Source organism: Rutilus rutilus, assembly GCF_951802725.1.
Source record: "Rutilus rutilus genome assembly, chromosome: 2".
In the NCBI taxonomy this organism is placed as follows: Eukaryota; Metazoa; Chordata; class Actinopteri; order Cypriniformes; family Leuciscidae; genus Rutilus; species Rutilus rutilus.
The window spans coordinates 48585371-48607314 of record NC_140210.1 but is presented as its reverse complement, the minus strand read 5'-3'; the positions used below and the strand labels follow the sequence as shown (position 1 = coordinate 48607314).

General features: G+C 38.5%; 1 protein-coding gene across 2 annotated transcripts in view; it reads right to left on the bottom strand.

Annotated features, from left to right (window-relative positions):
* Positions 1-21944, bottom strand: part of LOC311283396 (complement C3-like) — a 207675-nt gene that overhangs the window by 24725 nt on the left and 161006 nt on the right. For both annotated transcript variants that reach the window (XM_084397761.1, XM_084397762.1), the window contains exons 27-35: positions 14184-14279; positions 13888-14044; positions 13438-13601; positions 13202-13360; positions 12929-12988; positions 12755-12845; positions 12066-12111; positions 7078-7168; positions 6876-6965 (exon numbers count right to left, since the gene is read on the bottom strand). In XM_084397761.1, the coding sequence (XP_084253887.1) occupies positions 6876-6965; positions 7078-7168; positions 12066-12111; positions 12755-12845; positions 12929-12988; positions 13202-13360; positions 13438-13601; positions 13888-14044; positions 14184-14279 (954 nt within the window). The remainder of the gene's footprint in view (positions 1-6875; positions 6966-7077; positions 7169-12065; positions 12112-12754; positions 12846-12928; positions 12989-13201; positions 13361-13437; positions 13602-13887; positions 14045-14183; positions 14280-21944) is intronic.

The following is a 21944-nucleotide window of genomic DNA, read 5'->3' as shown; positions in this document are numbered from 1 at the left end:
ACTAGCAGACGGCAGACGGCCGTACGCAAGTCGACTTACGCCAAAAGAGTAACACTTGACGATGCATGACATAGATGTAGGAGTAGCGTATAAACTTTGACGCCTCTCGCGGTTCAAACAAACAGGGCTGGGCAACAAACTCAAGCTCCTCCCACATTTCTCTTTAAAAATTGTCGTTTTAGACTTCTAATTTGTGACTGGTGTTTTATTTTGCTCTATCCTCTGCGCTTCCGCGTTCATCATTACGTTGTGCGTCAAGGGTCACTCTGTAAGCACTAGTTTCCCATATATGGAACTGTATTATGTAATCGCATTATATTTTGCAATATATTCCCATATATTTTTGTTCCGTAAGGGTCGTTAGCCCTACTGTGGTGACACTAGTCACTGTGGTGACTAGTACAGATTACTGGTCTGGATTGGTACAGATTACTAATCTGATGGGCTCAGATAATCCACGGTACTGTAGTAGTGGGGGAAACCCGATGGTCCTGATGACCAAATTTGTGCTCACCTTTTTTAATTGAGGTGAAAATTGATCTCTCTAGAGATGTGTTATAAATGAAAATCCACAGAAGAATACTGACCATCAAGGGGAAATCTCAGAGTCAAAATAAGATAGACCGGTGTTTTGCCAGACGAGAAGTTTATTCTATACACTCTAAAAAGAGATGTGTTAAAAAGCAACACACATCATGTGCTGATGGTATTTGACACATGTTGTGTATATTTTTAACACACAATGTGTGTTAAAATGTAACTCTAGAATAGCACTGGGTGGAGGAGAGTTTGTGTTTATGAAAAAATTATAGGTATATTTTATATGGTATCCCATAAAATGCTCTAAAATAAATAAAGCAATACATTCAAATAAATAAATTAAATCTTAATTCATGAAAACTTAAAGATTAACGGGTGTTTTTTGGCAGCCAATCACATCATGGGCCCTATCTTGCACCCAGCGCAATTGACTTTGTACACCGACGCATGTTTCATTCCTATTTTGCACCCGCGCACAGCGGACTTTTCCCTCCACAGAAGCACGTTTGTTAACTAAGAAATACACTTGCGCTCGCGGGGGCGGTTCAGCGCAAAGAGGAGGCGTGTTCCAGCGCAAACGTTCCCTCATGCTATTTTACAGGTTTAGAAAACAATTCCGCCACTGGCCGAAAAAAACTAGTTTAAAGTCAGTGGCGCGTTGCGCATGTTATTCATATGCTATTTTAAGGGTGCATGCTTGACCATAATCAATGTAGCGTGTGCACAACGCGCATACACTTTGATTCTCTACTCTACACAGAAGCAGCAGTTTTCATTTTTGCAAATCATACATTATTACGATAGATAGATGACACCACACCTATGAATAATGAAGCTACTTCAGACCAACCCCTTTTAGATTTGTGCCGGGCGCAAGAGTCATTTATCCCGCCGGGAAAATAGCAACTGCGCCCAAGACCCGCCCACAAAGTTACTTGCGCTTTGCACTTGACACTTGCGTTTCAGATCGTTAAAATAGGGCCCCTTGCCTCTTTTTCAATGTCTTTTTTCAAATGCTGCTTTCACTTGTTATTAATAACCAGATTAACTTTATTTCTGTCAGACTCTACAGAAGCTCTTATTGAGAATGAACAGGTTTTGGTGTTGATGAATCATTGAATGTTTCATTTAAAGTCACCAGAATCGTGATTAGTGTCAGCTTTATTACATTTGAAACAGCAGAAATAATCATGAGAAAAATCTGCTCAGATGATAATCTTATCATCATAAACATGTAAGATTGTTGAGTTTAATATTTGAAAGATGAGTATAATATATTAAAGATAATTTATAAAAGATGAGCATATTGCAATTAACTTAAAATTATTATTTTTTAATACACATGCTGGGTGCCACCATAGTACAAATCTCATCCATGACTCCCAACATGCATTGCGGCATGAAGCTTTTCGTTTGTTACCATTGTTGAGATTCATGTGCTGATTCTTGATGTCTGTGTTTGACTAGTTTCTTCTGCAGATTAAAATTTTCTTTTTTCATATTATTCTTCACTGCTGGGCAGAATGATGTATTTCACAAGGTTATTATAACTAACAACACATAAATGAATTAAATGTACACCATTTATATACCCATAAACTTGATCAGATCAGCACTTGCTGATTATGACATCATCAAGAAACATCTGATCATATAATTTCTCATCATAACAAATGTATTTGATTAAAATACAGTTAAAACAGCCATAGAAACACTAAAAGAAGAGTAAAGGGTCAAGAGTTCAAATAAAGGAGCCATTAATCACGATTCTGGTGACTTCAAATAAAACATTCAATGAAACATCAACATCTAAAACTCTGTTAATTTTCAATAAGAGCTTGTCTATGTAGATTCATGATGTCTAAACCATCCAAATGTTCAAACAAACTCTTTATTAAACGTCACTGGATGCTCAATCATCACTAAATTAATCACTTAATTATCTCATTAACTTAAACACTCTTGAGTGTGGACTCATACACTCCCAGGAGTGTTAATTTAACACTGGAGTTTTTGCTGTGTACAAAGAGCCGTAGTTAACTGACAAGCTGAGCCATATCGCATTAATTATCGCTGGCGATACGTCCGCGATATTGATGTGATTTGGCTCAGCTTGTCAGTTAACTACGGCTCTTTGTAGTAAATGCGCTTCATCTGAAAGCAGGTGATGGTGATTTACTACTAATCAAGGAACCGGCTTTACTGATGAGATGCGCATAACAATATCGCGATTTAAATCGCCCAGCCCTATCCTTCAGTGATTCTGCTTATCAGGTGTTCATCAGTGTCTCAATTCACTCACTTCTTTTCATTCAAGTGGACTATATTAGTGAACTAATGTAGGGAATAGTGAATGAGGGTATAGGGTGTGATTGGGAAAACAGCCTCTGAGTGTCGATTTTGAGCACTATTAATTCACAGTATATTCCTGTAGGCTATTTTTGTTTTCTACGGTATATTACTGTTTTAATGGAAAATGGTATAATATTGTCAGAATTTGGCTTTTTTTTACAGCAAGGGTTAACAGTGTATATCTTTACCCATTGAATGTATTTAAGAATGTTTACAAGAAAATTTGTACAAAAATAAACCATGTTCAATTTGTATATATCGTTCTTGAATTATTTGCCACCAAAATATATGCTATAAAATTTCTATAAATATAGAAATTTCTGTATAAGGATTATCCGTTAATAGTACAGAAAATGTACTGTTAATATACAGAATTTTCCATTTTAGAGGTGAAGGAACTGTCCGTAACTTAACGGAAAATGTCCTGGTAATTTTCTGCTAGTAGGGGAGCGCGGGGCACAACCTTACGCGGGGTTAGTTGTAACACGCTTGTTTTACTTCCGCACATGCTTGGATGACGAAACTTTGTGTATTTAATAGTTGCCATATCAACACTATATAGAAAAAAAAAATCCGCCAAAATTATTTATTTTTTGGAAGATATTCATAGACATTTATTAAACCATAGCAAAAGTAAATTTCTTACTTAAGTTAATTTTTCATCTCTATTTTTTGTGTTTATTTAAAATAAGACAAATCTGATATTATTTTAATCTCCAAGATGTTATTTAACAGTTGAGATAGTTCTTTAATGCTTCGCTAACTATCAGACGACACTAGCAGGGTTTAAATCCCAGTTGTGCAGGCGGAGGCATGTTGTAACACTGCGTTACAATGTGCCCCTATTAGAAATATGCTATTATATTCTATACTTTTATTAATTTAATTGAGAAAACGTGAGAAAAAGGTGAATAAAGACTGAGAGTCAATGTTCAGAAATTACGAATTATTTATTTGTTTTGAACTATGTTGTATAGCTGTGTTTTCATGTGTTCGTAGTCAAAACTCAAAAATGAGTTCATATTTAATTAATAAAAATTGCCATTATTTGATATGAAAAAGTTTTTTAATTGTATTTTATTCAGAAAATATTTTAGTTTGTTTTGTATATTTTTTTTATTGGATCAGATAACATTTTAAGCTGTCATATGGTCATGTTACAATGTGCCCCTGCACATGTTACAATGTACCCCACCTATGGGGCATGTTGTCACATTTCACTTCCATTCTTTCGGGGTATATCAAGAAAAAAGTATATACTGTATTGATAAAACAAAAACACATAATTGTACTAGACATGTGGGAAATTAATGTGGGAAAAAATAAATACTCTGAACCATAAGTAGATTTACACAAACTGAGAAAGTCAAAAAGCGGTACTTTGTGCCCCGCTCTCCCCTACATTATCCGTTTTTTCACGGAATTATGTTTTACAGTGTGTTGTCCTTGAGCACACACACTACATGTGTTAAAATCTACACAACATGTGTTGTCCCTGAGCACACACACTACATGTGTTGAAATCTACACAACATGTGTAATTTTTAACAACTCTTTTTACAGGTTGTGTTGTTTTCAACTCATCATTTTGAGTGCCGACACTCACCATCACTGTGAATGGTATGCAGTGTTTGCTATGTTCTCAAACAAACAGGCCAGTGTAAATACAAGTTATTTATGTACAATATTTTGTCAGTTGCTTCATTTTAATTAAGTTCAAAGTGCAAACTCTGTGAACTGTTATCTCTTCATGAACTTTTGTCAAAAGCAGCATTATCAATTAGGGGTTGAAGCGTGAATAACTGAATAATGTCCAGTACAGTGAGTCTGTCCAGTCATTGAGCTTGAGACATTGTGTTGTACTTTGTGTGCACATGCATTCTGTACTCGACTATTGATTAAATGGTTAATATTTTAGCATCTGGCCCTTTCGGTTTATTTTTTAAAATGACACAATTTGTGTGTTAAAATTACTTACACAGTGAATGAGTTAAAATTAACACAAAACTAGTAGTCCTGGAGCTCACCCACGGATGTGTCATTTTTAACACATTCTTTCTAAGAGTGTATATCATCTTTTTACTATTTTAATTAATTTTACTCTAATAAATTTTATAACTGTATCATTTATCTCTTTTAATTCCTTTTATAACTGTTTTAATTTCCCTTGCTTTTACTTTGTGTCTATTTTCTATGCAAAGCTCTATGAATTGCTATAGTGTGCTTATTATAATTCCTTTCTATGTAAAGCTTATGAATAACTGTTTGAATTTTCCTTGCTTTTATTTTGTGATTATTTTTATTCCTCTCTATGTAAAGCACTTTGAATTGCCATTGTGTATGAAATGTGCTATATACATATAAACAAACTTGCCTTGCCTTAAAGGTTTATTAAAAGTTATCGTTAAAATTCAGTTTCCCTATGGAGAAATTGAATGGAGTTTTACTTCTGGAAGGCGACTGTTGCACTCTATACTGTGATAAGTTTCATGATAAAAAGAAAACAAATCTGTGTTTGACATCCCAGTGGGCATTTGATGTCAATTTAACATCAATATGACATCAAAAATGAAAGTCAAATTGACGTCGAAGTGTCGATGTCAATTTGATGTCAAGAGTTTGACCTCTGCTGATGTCATTTTGCCAAACAAAAAGGTGAAACGCATGGCCGTACACTTATTACCAGCTTCACTTAAACTAACCAGATTTACTTTATTTAATTTCCAGTTTAATGAAATCATATTTTGTATTTTAAAGTCACCATGATGGTGGTTAGCGTTTGCTTTAGTTGTGCTCTTGACCCTTGACTTCTTAATAGTAAAAATTTCTCTGGCTGCTTTAATTGTGTTTTTGTAAAGCACAATTGTTGTAGCTAAAAAAGCCATCAGAAACTGAGATGTTGGCTGTTTATTGATGATATCATCATGTAACTGCCTGAATCCCTGATCATGTTCAGTGTCTAACACTTTGATTATATGGGACTTGTGGTTTAAAAGCGGTTTTATTCATAACAGAAGTTATTTGATTCTACAGCATATCTAGCAATTTTGTTTATCAAGTAATGTACTTGGTTTTTTAAAACTATTTAGTGCACAAAACCCTGTCATCTATGGCATTACTTAGACGCACACAGACATCAAGAAACAGCGTATGAATCTCAACAATGGTGACAATCGAACAAAATATCCAGATAATCAGATCAACTCCAGCTGCATAATTTATTAAAGCCACAATGCATGCTGGGAGATATGGGTGCGTTTTGATTGGTGGTACCCAGCATGCGCTATTTCATTTGATTGTCACCATTGTTGAGAGTCATACACTGATTCTTGATAGCTAAGTAATAATGTTGAGCTTAATGCATTAAATGTTTTTAAAATCCTGTATTAATTAAAAAAAAAAAATTCTCATGCTGTTAAATTAAATGGCTTCTATTATAATTCAACATTAAAATCACAAGTCCTATATAATCAAACATTAGACACTGAATAAGATCAGAGATTCAGGCATTTACATGATGATATTGTCATCAACTTCAATAAACAGCCAACATCTCCTGATCTCATGGCTTTTTTAGCTACAACAGTTGTGCTTTATAAACACACAGTTATAGCAGCCAGAGAAGATTTTATATTAAAAAGTCAAGGGTCAAGAGCACAACTAAAGCAAACGCTAACCACCATCATGGTGTCATCAAAATATGTTTAATATATTTTAAACTATTTAAATATTATATTTATTTAAACCGGAAATTAAATAAAGTAAATCTGGTTAGTTTTAAGTGAAGCTGGTAATAAGTGTACGGCCATGCATTTCACCTTTTTGTTTGGCAAAATGACATCAGCAGAGGTCAAACTCTTGACATCAAATTGACATCAACACTTTGACGTCAATATGACTTTCATTTTTGACCTATTTCTTGACGTAATTTTGACATCAAGGTGCCCGCTGGGATCATCAGGCAACACAGTCTGCTGAAATACCTTATCCAAGTAGAGGATGAGGGATCCTCGCTCTGACAGCACTTTATTCTTTTCATATTTCTGAATGTATCTCTCCTTCCCCGTGGACAACTGAGGGCAAGAAAATGAGAAAAAAAGCTCAATGCATCACATGATGACCAACATGTTTTATGGCCTATCTGCAGATGTGAGGCAATTCTGCATCAGTTTATCATCATAATACCTCTTTAAGATCATTTTCTTCAACATCAAATCCCGTCGGTATGCCAATGTCCAGAATAGTCATAGTGGCATCGGTTTTATCACTTTTGTAGCTGTAAAGATGGAGATAAAGAGCAGATTTTATTAACAGGTTTCGTAGTCCTACTCAGGCTGCGTTTAAGGCTGCTTTCACGCAAGAGCTTTTGGTTTGAACCCGAGTCCGTTTGATGTCAGATCTCCAATATTGTTGTATAACACAGAGCTGCTCGTCTCTGAATAAACAGTCTTTGAAGAGCAAGTTACATTGTCAGATGCGGTGAAACTGCATGTGAATGCAGTCACATTGGTAACCAGCTGTCACTACTCACATTCATGAAGCAAACATATAACAGTCAACACCTTGATCTCACAGTGATGTCACCATGTGGTCACACCGTCAGCAATCTGAGTTCACAGTGATCTAAAAGTGTAACCTCACAGCGCTCTCACTGTGTGCTCAAACTATGGCCACAATATGAGCTCATCCCAGCTAGAAATGTTTTGAGAGCATCTTATGTTCTTGTAGTGCTGGGCGGTATGACCAAAAATCCGCATCACGGTATTTTTCTAAATTACACCGGTTTCACGGTATATGACGGTATTTCTTTTTTTCCAAGCATGACTGGGTGTAAAACACATTTTTCACTGAGTGAGAGAGGAAATGCTGCAGTAGATTGACTTATGGCGCTTTTCGATTACCAGTACCAGCTCAACTCGACTCGCTTTTCGCTCCGTTTTCCATTGCAGATAGTACCTCCAATAGTACCTGGTCGTCATAGCGACGCCGCAAGAAAACTGCCATGACTTAATCTTCTACGCGAGACACACACAGGACAATGGAGGAAATCGAGTGTAAGCTGCTTTTGGATGTTTTTGTTTTTACTGTTTTTTATTCAGGATACTCCGTCTGGTGCATGCAATGATGACGCAGTGAATAGTGACGATTCTCTCTGACCAATCAGCAGTCTGCTGTGTTTTCACGTCACATTTTAGTATCGCCTCAGCCCGCTTAGAACCTCGCTGGAGGTGGTACGATAAAAAGTACCTGGAAGCAGTTACAGGTACAACTTTTACACAGTGGAAAACCAAACAAAGCCGAGCTGGTACTGTGTAGTGGAAAAGCGCCATTAGAATGCCCTATTTTACTGTCATGTAGGGCTGTCAACGAATATTCTAAATTCGAATATATATTCGAATAGTTTTAAAAAACAGAATTGAAAATTAATATTCGAATGTGGAAAAACGCCCGCGGTAGCAGAGGCGCGGCAGTCTGCTTTGCGAGTGGGCGCGCTGCCTGAGGGGTCAGGGACAGGTCACAGGAAGAAGGCATTAACGTTAAACAGAAACATTACTAAAGTGTAGGCTACTGTACTGACTGAATAGATATTGCATGAATAAGGTAGGTTAGATACAGCAGTTTCATGCACTGCAGGCTTCCACTGGTTTGATTATTTACCGTTTCATGTCAAGGAAAAGTTCCATGTTTACCACAGCACAGCTCGCTCGGAGCATTCAATGTCGGTTCTATATACTGTAAAACTTCAATTAATGTTAATAATATTTGTTTCAATCACTGAATGAAGCCTGCTATATTTGGGACAAGAGTCGTGACCTTAAATTGCTTGCACAAAACTCTTAATCAGCACTCAACATTTGCTTATTGTTGTTGTTCATTTAAACCGTTATGCGCAGAGAGCGTGATGCCTCATTCGCGCCGCAAGACCACCAGACGCGCGTAAACGCGTCTTTACATTGACTTAACAATGAAATCACTCGCGCCAGACGCTCTATTCGCGTTTGGTGTGAACGCAGCATGAGGGTGAGGGCGAGAGAGAGAGAGAGAGAGTGCCTGCGAGTGCGAGTGAGCGAGAGTGAGGTCTGCGGTCTTGGCCATTAGTTGATTTACTTATTTTTGTGTAGGTAATACGTTGTCAAATATGTTTAAACTTAAATAAACTACCTATTCAAGTAGTCATGTCTCTTTGTATTAATTTGTCCTGTTATTGACGTAATGCGCGTCATTGACAAAATGCGCAACCAGATGTTCGAATAGTTGCGCAACCAGATGGTCGAATAGCCCTACTGTCATGAGTGAATACTGTAGAAAAAAAATCCACACTAGTATTATTACAGGTTTGCAAGGCTGTTTATGAAGAGGTGTCAGCAGGAGGCGCTTTAGAAGCGGCAGAAATAGCGGTTTAAATAGCATAAACGCTGCTTTATCAGGAAAGATAAAGAAAGATTCAATCGTAATAACAAAGAAACTTTTCTGTAGACCGTCAGTTCACTTCAGATACATTCATATAAAAACACCCACACCACGTTTTGAAACGTGCAGTGCTCATGTTTATTCAACGATGTCAATGCCAACCACAAATAGATTTTCCAAAAGGCTGTGTTGATATTGTGAACCAATGTATGGGAAACACTATAATATAATTCGACAGCTATCAGTTATAGTTTAACCTATCCATCTTCAAAGTCACGCTTACACGTGCATCACTAGTGCAACAGAGAAAAAGGACTCTCTCAAACAGTGTCGTGCCGCGCCACATTACGATCATTATTAAAGCGAAATACATCGGTATTGCGGTATTTTAAAAATTAATATCATAACAAAAATAAACACCGGTATTCGGTATGAACCGGTATACCGCCCAGCACTATGTTCTTGTATTGTTTTCTGTAGCTAATTTTATTTGTGTTACCAGAATGTTCTCCTAAAAGGTAGGATAACACTCTCTAAAAACATTTTAAACATGTTTAGTGATAACATTGATAGAACATTATCCCCTAACAATCTTAAGTTTTAGCAGGAAGTTTCCCAGCAGACACAGGACTGAACCTCTTAAAAAAGTTTGTTTAGAAGTAATAGTTTGGTTATTGTGGAAGCAGTGTTTGCTTTAATTGGATTCTTTGGCCTTGACTATTTGATTTTAGCTTTTTACCAGCTGCTATAAGTGTTTGCTACAACAAGAGAAAAAATGATCAAGTATGTTGGCTACTTGTTGATAATAGAAATTGAAGATATTATCATAATGTAGCAAGCTGAAAATCAGAAAAATTTAATATAAAAAACTATGTCTGCATACATTAAGCTTTAAACATCTTCAGTGAGATAAACACAAACCTCAAGAATCAGCCCGTGAATCTCAATAATGGTGATATGCTGCAATGCATTCTGGGTGCATCATACAAAACTTATCAGTGGCTCCCAGAATGCATTGCGGCATGAAGCATGTCACCATTATTGAGATTCACACGCTGATTCTTGAGGTTTGAGTGTGTCTAAGTGAAACATAAACTGAAAATGATTTTTTTTTATATGTATATCTATATATTATTATACTTTTTTTGATTTTTATATATATTTGGATGTCATGCTGTGATGGCATCATGAAATAGACTGATTAAATGATAGATTTTAATCTAATCCCTGTGTTACTGCAGCATGAGATCCAGCAATATTATAACAATGAGTTAGAAGACTTCAACAAACATGAGCACTAAAAAGTCAGTTTGATATGACACACACAGACATCAACAATCAGCGTATGAATCTCAACAATGGTGACTATCAAAAGTACCTTGCTGCAATGCATGCTGGGTACCAGCATAGTACAAAACTCCCAGCATGCATTGCAGCGTGAATAAATTATGCAGCTGAATTGTCCTATTATTTTGTTTAGTCCTAAATATTTACATTTATTTTTTGCAGTTGTTTTTGTTGTGAATTAGTATCTTTTCAGTGATGTTATGAGTTAATCTGTTTATCTAAATATTATTTGTGATTGTCACCATTGTTGAGATTCATACGCTGATTGTTGATATCTGTGTGTGTCAACATAGATCAGTTTTGTTTTTGTTAAAAGATTTAAACTGTTTGATATATTGCTGGATCTCATGCTGCAATAACACAAGGTTTGAGACATGAATATATTAGTGGAACAACACAATTGTTAGATTATAAAAACCTCAGTGAATCAGTCTATTTCATGATGATTATAAAACCATCAACAGGTAACCATGATCACCTGATCTCATTTCACTTTAGCTTTCTTTGCTGCTGCAAATGTGTTTGACAAACACAGTGTCACAGCGGTCAAACAAGACAAAAGTTATAATAAGAGTTAAGAGCCCAACTAATGGAAACACTAATCACTGTTATGGTGACTTCAAATGAAACACATTAGAGTTAAACACCTGTTAATTCTCAATAAATACTTCTGTAGACGTCTGACAGAAATAAAGTCAGTCTGGTTAGTAATAAGTGAAGCTGGTAATGCTGTTTGTGGAGTTGTTTAATCCTCCTCTGCTGAGATCTTCACAGATTTAATGTCTCTTGTCTTCATTTGATTTCATCTAAGATTGTGGCTGAAATGACTCCATATTTAATATACACAGATTTTTTGGCTACGATAAGGTCCAGTTCTGGTTTATTTCTTTGCTCTTGGCTGACATGTGGTATTGCTATCAACATCTAAACCTCTGTTAATCTCAATAAAGTATTTTGTACAAGTGTGACAGAAATAAAGTCTGGTTTATAATAAGTGAAGCTGGTAATGCTGTTTGTGGAGTTGTTTAATGAAGTTGGAGCCTGACATCAGATATTTAGACGTCAACCCAATTTTCAATTTAAACCAAAATTTGACATCTGAGCGATGTTGGACTCCATGTCCAATAACATTTATAGCTGGGGTGACTCACATTGTGGCCATAATATGAGCACACAGTGAGTGCGCTGTGCGGTTACACTTTTAGCTCACTGTGAATTCACATTGTGATCATATGGAGAGATCACTGTGACATCAACGTGTTGACTGGGACAGCAACTGTGGGAAAATGTGGGGTGGGATCGAACTTAAGAAAACAAACCAAGTGTGAAAACAGCCTTAATGAGCACATCTTGATTAATTACAAATAAAATGGTTTCTTGACATAAAAAAAAAAAAGAGGTATTTGTTCACATACAAGAATTCCATAATGAAGTCGTAACTTTCAATGGCTCCTTTTTTTGCTAAAGGGAAACAAAAGTATTTGGTGGTTTTAGTTCAGGTCAGGTCTTCCCCTTCTAAAGGGAACATTAAAATTGAATTATAGTAATTTAAATGAAAAAGTAGTAAAGCTTTTCACACTTGAACTAGTTAACCCTGGGTCATTCAAAACCCTGGGTAAACAGAATCCTGGGTTATCTTGTTTCATGTTTCACACTGCTCATAATTTTCCTGGGGATAACAATTAATCCTGGATATTCATTCGCTGGCGTTTCACACTGTAGCCAAAATGTATAAATCCTGGGTTAACGGTCTTATTTGCATATTTGCTGTGTCATTGTCATTGATTTAACAAATGCAGAACGTGACTTCATTTTGTATATTGCCAACTATACTTTTTTTTTTTTTTTTTGAATGGACTTTTCAGGCTATAAAGGCAAGAAGTTTGTCACTGCAATGTGTGGTTAGCACTGCAAAAGCGGTGAGGTTTCATAACCTGTGTAAAAAGCAGTGCTAACCCCACTTCTGAAGTAATTGTAGTTCTAGTTACAAGTGTCAAACAATCCTCTACCTGGGGTTAAAAATAGGGTTTAGAGTGAAGATAACCCGGGGTTAAGCACAGTGTGAAAAGTGCTACAGAAAGGCTCTGAACTCAGTCAGTCTTACTTTCAGGGTCTTGCTCCATTTTCACAGTCAGATCAAAGAGTGTACAGTCAGACTTCTTCTCAACAGGTCTGGCGTAGTACAGCGTCAGAACCTGAAAAGAGCAGCACGTCTCAGATTAGATGTTCAAACGCTTTAATCTTGCTGTTGACCGTATAAACGCTCATAGACACTCACTGAGAGAGTGGCTGTTCCAGTTCCTCTAGCCGTCACACTGAAGTTCTTGTTGATCTCCACCTGTTAAGTGAACGCAGATATTTTCAGAATAATCAAATCCATGATAATAGAGATACCTGAAGGTTTCATTGACCAAACACAACACTTAGACAATTAATTTGACATAGACAATTAAAAATGATGTATGACAAACAAAAAATCTCTCATAATACAACTAAAATCTATTGAAAAATTGAGCAGGAACAATTTGAACAATCTTGAGTTTCTCCTCACCTTGTCTGACCGTGTAAGATGCACATTGTCTCTTTTAATGGTCCATTTGACAGGTTTGCTTCTTCCTGCCACTGACAGCTCCACGTCCAGATTGAAGTTTTGTTGGTCCTTCACCTGCGTGCGATACTCTGCCACAGCCTGGAACACCATGATGGTCGCCTGGAAAGTGCAGAACAGCATTCAAAGACAAGATCTGCATCAGTTTATCACAGTCAGATGATGAGATGTTAGTGTACCTGTGTGGTGCCAGATCCACCATAATGAGACTGTTTTGAACGCAGCCAGTGCACTGCCTCTCCTGCTTTATCAAAGTCTTTGCCCTTCACAAGAGCCAGCACAGCATAGGCCGTCGCCTCCATTGAGTGATGATGCTGTCCAGCGACAGTCCAGGACGTACCGGCTGATTCAAACACAAAACGGGGATATAAAAACAGGTGTGGAGATGAAGCTGGAGCGTGAAGGGAAATCTGTTATGCTGATCCAGACCATCGAGCTTGATGCTTTGGCTTATTTGTGTTGCTGTTGCCTCTCTATTCATTCTACTGTTATTGACACCAACAGGCAGCTATTATTACACCACAAAACTTACATAATTCTTTCAGAATTTCCACTCTGGTTTATTTTATTGTTCCATGTTATATAAAGCACAACACATTTGGTGACTTGCTGGTGTTGGTATGACTGACCTTCTCCTTTGGTGGAATGCCTCATCAAGATCTCTTTATTGAGTTTGTCAGCATTGGCCATGGCGTAGGACGTCATCGCAACAGCGTAAGGATTGGTCAGTTGTGGAAGTTGACCTTCTAAGAATGCAACAGCCCTCCTGATACTTTCAGCCAGACTCTATAAATTGTGTGTACGATGTTAAAATCAACAGGAAAAGTTTTTTATGGTTTTGGTAAACCCAAGAGAAAAAAAAAAAAAAAATCAACTGTTAATTTACCATTTATAGTTTTTAAAACCGTGGAAGAGCTGTACTTACACCAACTGATCCAGCACAGATCTCTCTGCCCTCTTGCATGGCAATCACAACAAAGGCCGTCAGAGAGGCATCAGCATCTTTACCTTGTACATCACCCTGGAATAAAGCACAAATAAACAGTATTGCAGTATAAATAAACAGTATAAACAGTATGTTGCAGTAAAAAAACAAAAAACAAAAAAAAACATGCTTTCATAATAAATCTGCAAATGTAGCCCTTTCTACTAAGGTTATTAATCAGTGGTCACCAAACATGCATGAGTTTAAAATATTATAAGATAGCAATATAAATTGCATTACTAATGTATATTATTGCAATTATTACAAAAATGTTAGCAGTGTTTTATAATAAATAGTAATATTAATTATAATTTTATTTGGGGTTGGATGCAACAGTTTTCCCCCATAAAACAAACATTTTATTATCAAAATATCAAATCAGATAATATATATATATATATTTATATTATTTTATTTTATGATGATCACTGGCTGTGTGATTTTTCTTGGTTTATTAAAATCATGGAAACAAATGTAACTGTGAAATAGTAAAATGCAGATTCTGCAAGGGTTATGGAAACTAACTGCATCTTACAAAAACGCCAAAAACAGCTTAGCCATCTTCACTTATTACAAACCAGTTTGACTTTATTTCTGTAAATTCTCAATATATCTTAATGAAAACGTTTCAATTGAAGTCACCATTATTGAGATTCGTGTTTGCTTTATTTGGACTCTTGACCCCTGACCTTTCGACATTAACTTTTCTCTGGCTGCTGTAATGGAAAAAAAATGTATGGGTAAAAAGACAAGTAAAAATATGATCAGGTGATTTTGTGTAAGTGTTGATCTAGTGGCCTGAACCTCTAATCTCATCCAGTGTCTACTTTTTTTAATATATGGAAATGTGTTGGTCATTTTTATTTTTGATTATAGTTGCCCTGTGATTCATTCTACAGCAAGAGATCCAGCAGTGTTATGGTAACTAGTTATTACAAAGAAATGTAAAGATTCACAAAACATTTTGAGCTTATGCATTATTCAGACACACAGACATAAAGAATCAGCATATGAATCTCAACAATGATGACAATCAACAAAAATCTTCTTGCCGCAATGCATGCTGGGTTAGCCTAGAAATCTAGACGCACCCTAGTGGCAGCACATTTTATTTTGCAGCCAGTGTCGTCTAGCAACTCTCCATTGACAAAAAGGAAAAACCAAACTCTAGTCAGGCCAATCACATCGTGTATTGAGTCAGTGGGCGGGCTTAACATAATGACGACAGAATTGCGCGTGAATTCCCTGCTACTTGAAACAAAGAAGAGCTGCTGCTGGAGAACAGTCTTTCGAATCGTCTTTGGCCGCTACTCCGGAGGACTTGGAGTTAAGTTTTTCTTTGAGAAAAGAGAAAAGAATGGCACAGAAGTCATTTTTTAAAAAGGAAGATGTGTTTGTAGTTTTGCTGGCCAGATACGGCAAAAGTTTATTCTATCAACTAACGTTAGCTCCGCTGTTGGGAAACGCTCTGGTTGGTTGTAGCGCTGTCCTATTGCGTGCAAAGGGAATTTGAAAGACAGCCGTTTATCCCGCCCCTCGGATTGAGTCCTGCCTATGGTGAGTTGCCAGACCTAACATTTTTATGTGGGATTGGCTTGCCAGGCTAATGGGTGCTAGCAGAAAACAAAACACATCGATGACTCTCAGCATGCATTGCGGCATGAATAAATTATGCAGCTGAATAGTCTTACTATTTTCTTTATTTGCTTTTATTATGCTTTTGTTGTGATTTTTAGTAGCCTGTTTTGGGATGCTTAGAGTTGATCTGTTTACCTGAATATTACATTTTTTTGTCACCATTGTTGAGATTCATATGCTGATTGTTGATTTCTAAGTTATGTTTTTTTTAATGCATTACTCAAATCATTCATAAATGATTGCTATAATAAGTATTAATAATACAACACACATTTGATATGGAATTAAACTGCATGAGATCAGTGAGTCAGGCTTGTTTCATAACTATTATCATAATTGTGTCATCATTAGTATTTATAGCTAGCATGACCTGATCATATTTCTCTTAGCTTTTATTGTTATAAAAAAAGTGCTTTATAATCACGCAGTTAAAGGTACAATATGTAAGAATTGTGCATTAAAATATCCCAAAATCTCAAGGCCAGTGTTATATATTTTGTTAAGTTGATTACTTACAATATCCCATATTTTTCTAACTATTTTTAAATCGTGAGAAAATTTCGATTTTAACCAAGGAAACGGGGCGTTAGAGCAGGGGGGAGCTGGGAGTCGCCAGTCAATTGCGTCATATCCACGTTACCCTCGGTTTCCGCTCGCACTGCATGGAGTCCTGGACAAATGCGGAAGTTGTAGTTGTAGCGTCTATCAAGCAACAAACGTTAGCTTGTTTCTTGCAGTCGTTATTCTTTATTCTTTACCGATTGCAGCTGGTTCTGTCGACAAAGCATGGTTCATTTTATATTTTCCAAATGTAGCATTCGGTAATAGTTATGTTTATGTAAGGCAGTGGTTCTCAATTCCAGTCCTCGTGACCCACTGCTCTGCACATTTTGTATGTTTCCCTTATTTAACACACCTTGTCGTGTCTTTTCTTCCTTAACAAGCAGTAATGACCACTGACGACTTGAATTAAAATAAACGAACTCTTTACTGAAGTTTGAACAGGAGTATACATATACAGCGAACACACATGGAGTCAATCTCACTTCTTTTTTTTTCTATCTGCGCGCTCTCGCCCACTATGCATTATGGGTAGACTTTTCTTAAAGCTGAACAACCTTATAAATGACTAAACTGTTTCTGTTATTATTAAAGATGATTATTAAACATTTCTATTCTAATTAATTCACAACATCCTCCCCCCATGAACAACTGTTCATCAGTTTAAATCTCTAATGCGTAAAGCAACTGAATGGGTCTCTTTAACACAGTCCCTGTGGATGTGCGAACAGCACAAGATCTAACTTTGCCATCTCGGCCTGGGAACAGCTCTTCAATTTTTCCTAATTTCCAGGTTTGCCTCGGCATGTTGGCATCTCCTATGAGAACAATGTCACCCATCTTCAACTCAGTAGGTTTCTGTGTGTTGCAGGAATGTGCAGATTTCAGGTCCAGTAGATAGTCCTTCCTCCAGCGATTCCACAGGTTGGTCATGAGTCGGTTCCTGTATCTCCACCTTTTTGTCATATCCTCTTTACTCACAGTGGGATGATCATAGTCTGCCGGAAATGGTTTTGGAGGCAGTGAAGTGAGTCGTTCACCCACCAAGAAGTGTGCTGGTGTTAGTGGCTGCGGCTCATCGAGCTCATTGTGGACAAAGGTGAGGGGCCTGGAATTCAGTGTGGCCTCTACTTCTGCAAGGAGTGTAGACATTTCTTCAAAGGTGAGAGATGCCTTTCCTAGCACCTTCCTCAGGCTCGTTTTCACAGACCTTACAAGCCTCTCCCAAAATCCACCCCACCAGGCTGCTCGTTCTACAATGAAACGCCAAGTGATGCCCTTCCCTGAGAAGTATTCCAGAATTTGTGGATCTTTGATGGCTTTCCACAGCTCACTAAGGTCTTGGTTTGCTCTTTTAAAGGTTTTGGCATTGTCCGAGTAGATGACCCTGCATAGCCCTCTTCTGGAAACAAATCGCTTGAGTGCTAACAAGAAACTTTCTGTTGACTGACTTGAAACCAGCTCCAAATGCACTGCTCTCGTGACAGCACATGTGAACAGAGCAACATAAGCCTTGCACAGTGCACGATCATTCTTAACATACAGTGGACCTGCAAAGTCTATGCCAGTTACTTCAAATGGGGGGGTCTCTGATATTCTGTCTCGTGGTAATGGAGCAGTGTCCTGCTGTGCGGGCTTTGCTTTAAATCTTTTGCACACAGTACATTTTGACAGAATAGTTTTCACAATTTGTCTGGCTCGCAGAATCCAGTATCTACTTCTAATTTGTACTAGTGTGTCTCTCAGACCAGAATGCATGATAAATTCATGATGGTGCTGAACCAGCAGCTCACAATATCGGTTTTTGTTGGGCAGAATCCATGGATGTTTTTCTCTGTAACTGAAGTCTGACTGTTGCAGTCTGCCTCCAACACAGAGCAATTCATCTTCGTCAAGGAAACGTTTTAAGTCTCTGATTTTTGAATCTGCGTTCAGGGTCTTACCAGCTTTCAGCAAATTGATTTCATGACCAAAGCTGCTATCTTGTGTCACCTTTATCCAGTACTTCTCGGCCTCAAACATTTCCTCAGCAGTCAGCTCACCTCGCATCTTGGAGCTTGAACTTGCATTGTGCACAAACCGCTTGATCCAAGCGGTGACTCGCAGAACTCGCTTCAGCTTACTGTACTTCAGTAAATCCAGAACAGGTGTCATTCTCTTTTCGTCACTGCCGCTACTGAGTTGCACAATGATCTGCTGACCTTGCTTTAGCTCACTAGTCACATCTTCATCGCTTTGATCTACATCGCTCTCTTCCAATAGATTCGGTGCAGTCAGAAATGAAGGTCCTTTCCACCACAGTTCACTTTCCTTCAGATTAGCTGCAGTCTGACCTCTGGTGGGAAGGTCTGCAGGATTGAACTTGCCTTTACAGTGAGACCACATTGCAGGATTGGTTAAAGACTGGATTTCTGACACTCGGTTTGACACAAACTGTTTCCATTTGTGAGCTGGACTGCGAATCCACTGCAGCACAATCATCGAATCCGTCCACATATGAACTTGATGGAGCTCCATATTCAGAGGCTTTAACAGACTGTTTCCTAGTCTTGCTCCAATCACTGCTCCCATCAGCTCAAGACGAGGCAGTGAGATCTTCTTCAGGGGGGCTACCCTGGACTTTGAAGCAACAAGGCATGTGGTCTTTGCTCCATCATCAGCTACTCGTAGCAGGTAAGCGACAGTACTATAAGCTTTCTCGCTTGCATCACAAAACACGTGGAGTTGATGTGCGTCGTGTCTGTGCACTGGTTTTATTCCATACCAGCGAGGAATGTGTATGTGGTGGATCTGTGGAAGTTCTGAACACCATCCTTGCCATTCTTGTGCAAGATCTGTGGGCAGCTCCTCATCCCAGCCGAGGCCTCGTATCCACAATTCTTGGAAAAGGCATTTCACTCGCACAGTGAATGGGGTAAGAAAGCCTATTGGGTCGAATATACGAGCAGAGAGCTTTAGAACACTTCTTTTAGTATTCTCTCTTTTAGCTACAGCATCCAGCAATGCAGTCAGGTCAAAGACGAACTCATCTGTTTTAGTTCTCCATACCAAGCCAAGTACCTTCAGCACTGATCCATGCATTTCTGTCTCCTCTGCAGGTTCACTCATTGTTGTCTTCCATTTCTCCTTCAATGCAGCACAGTTGGTTGTCCACTTGCAAAGGTCCATGCCAGCTGCATACATAATCTCCCTTGCACCAGTAGTTATGGAGAAGGCATTTTCGACATCACTTGCACTTGAGATTAAGTCATCAACATAAAGTGATTCTTTTATTATCTTTACTACCTCAGGAAGTTGGTCTTCGTATTCCTTCAGATGCTTTCTCACTGTAGCTGCCAGGAGGAACGGGCTGGGGGACACTCCAAACACCACTCTTGTCATCCGCAGCACACGCAGCTTCTCACCTGCGTCGTCATGGGGTGGTGCAGTGAGCCAGAGGAACCGCACTGCATCTCTGTCCTTCTCAGCAAGAGAAATCTGCAAGAAAGCCTTCTTGATGTCTGCGGTAAATGCAATCTCATTCAGTCTGAATTTTATTAGTATGCTGAGCAGATCTGGATTCAGGTTAGGACCAGTAAGTAGACAGTCATTTAGTGATGGAAAGCCGATGTCATGTGATGAAGCATCAAACACTACTCTGAGCTTTGTTGTTACCTTGTCTTCTCGAAGAACAGCATGATGAGGCATGTAGTACTTTACAGCGTTTGGAGATGATCCATCCTCCATCACGTCTTCGACGATGCCTTGCTCAAGGTAATCATTCACAACTTCATTATATCTGTGATACAGCACTACATCTGACTGCAACTTTCTTTTAAGCCCTTCAAATCTTTTCCTTGCGATTCTGTAGTTATCTGGGAGTTCTGGTTTGTCAGGTCGCCATGGCAGCTCAACTTCATATCGCCCGTTTTTGTACTGAGTTGTTTTTTCAAACATGTGAAGAGCCTCCTCTTCTTCAGGGCGGTCTGCCTGCTGCATGGTAATGCCAAGGGACTCTATTTCCCAGAAGGCTTTCAGACGTTCTGAGACCAGCGTGTCTTCATTAATTTGTATGTGCATGCATGCTGTGTCAGAAAGACTAGACATTGTGACTGGGCCCTGCACTGACCATCCAAAAATGCTCTCAATGGCCACAAGAGCATCTGTGATTCTTTCCACTTGGCCTGACACTATATGCCAATAATAGTCTGCAGCAATCAGCATAGACAACTCTGTATCACAAGTGCTGGGGTCTGTATAGTCTGCCAACTGCAAGCCTTTTCGTTTCAACTCTGCTTGGATGTGCTCACCTGGAATCTTCATCACAGCACTGCACACTTGAGGGGTCTCGAGTGCTTCTACTTCCACCTTCTGCTCTTTATTCCAGATGCTTTGCAGAATGACTTTAACTGTGTTGCGCCTTGATGTTACTGGTGCTGCAGAGCCAAAAGTATGAAGAGTGAACGTTTCTTGCTTTGTCACAGGCAATTTTAAAGCTCTTACTGTGTTCTCACTGATGAAGCTTCTCTGACTGCCCCCATCTAGTAAGCAGCGAATGCTTTTACGTCCACCAGGTCCTTCTGCCCATGCTCTTACAGTCTGAAGAAGCACAGTGTTCTGTTTATTGGGCTGGATCTTAACAGAATGTGAAGCAAATGAAGAAACTACATCATCTTTGTAGTCAGTGTCTGAAGTGTTTGTTTCTCCTTTCTCACACACAGCACTATGATGTCTGCCTCCACACACATTACAGCACACCTTGGCTTTACAGAATCTTGCAATGTGCTTTGGCCCAAGACAAACAAAGCATCGTCCCAGTTTCATCAATTTTACCTTTCGTGCAGCAATATCAGTTCCTGGACACAGCTCTGTCTTGTGTGCTGTACTGTCACAGAAAAGACAGTTCTGTATTCTTTGACTGGTGGTTTGCAGTACTGCAGCTGACGGCATGTGATGCTTTTTCTGCTTCATTCAATTGATGTGTCTGGTCTTTTAAATGGTTTATGATAGCTCTGGCTGTCTTTGGAATTACCTGGCTTAATCAGTTGCATGGCTCTTTCTCTGCTCAGAATCTCTTTCTGTAGAAATTCCATAACTTCTGAGACCTTCCATTCATCACTGGTTCCTCTTTGGCGACTGTACTGAAGAGCAATGTCGTCTGGAATCATCTGTAGCAGAACAGGGCATAGCAGGCTGCCGTATGCCTCTGATGCAACACCCAGCGAGTCTAAGCTACGGATCTGAACTTCACATTCATCGTAGAGTTGTCTCAGAGCACTGACATCGTGTGATTTCTTTACTGGGCAGAGATTCAACAACTTGGTCATATGCGCATTAATGAGCAGATCCTTTCTTCCGAACCGGTTCTGAAGCAGATCGATCGCGTGATCGTAATTGCTGTCTGTCAACATCAGTCCCGCTATTGCCTTTGAAGCAGCGCCGGTTACATATGTCTTTAAATAATTAAACTTCTCTGTTTTGCTCAGCGCGTCGTTTCTGTGAATAGCGGTTTCAAACTGATTC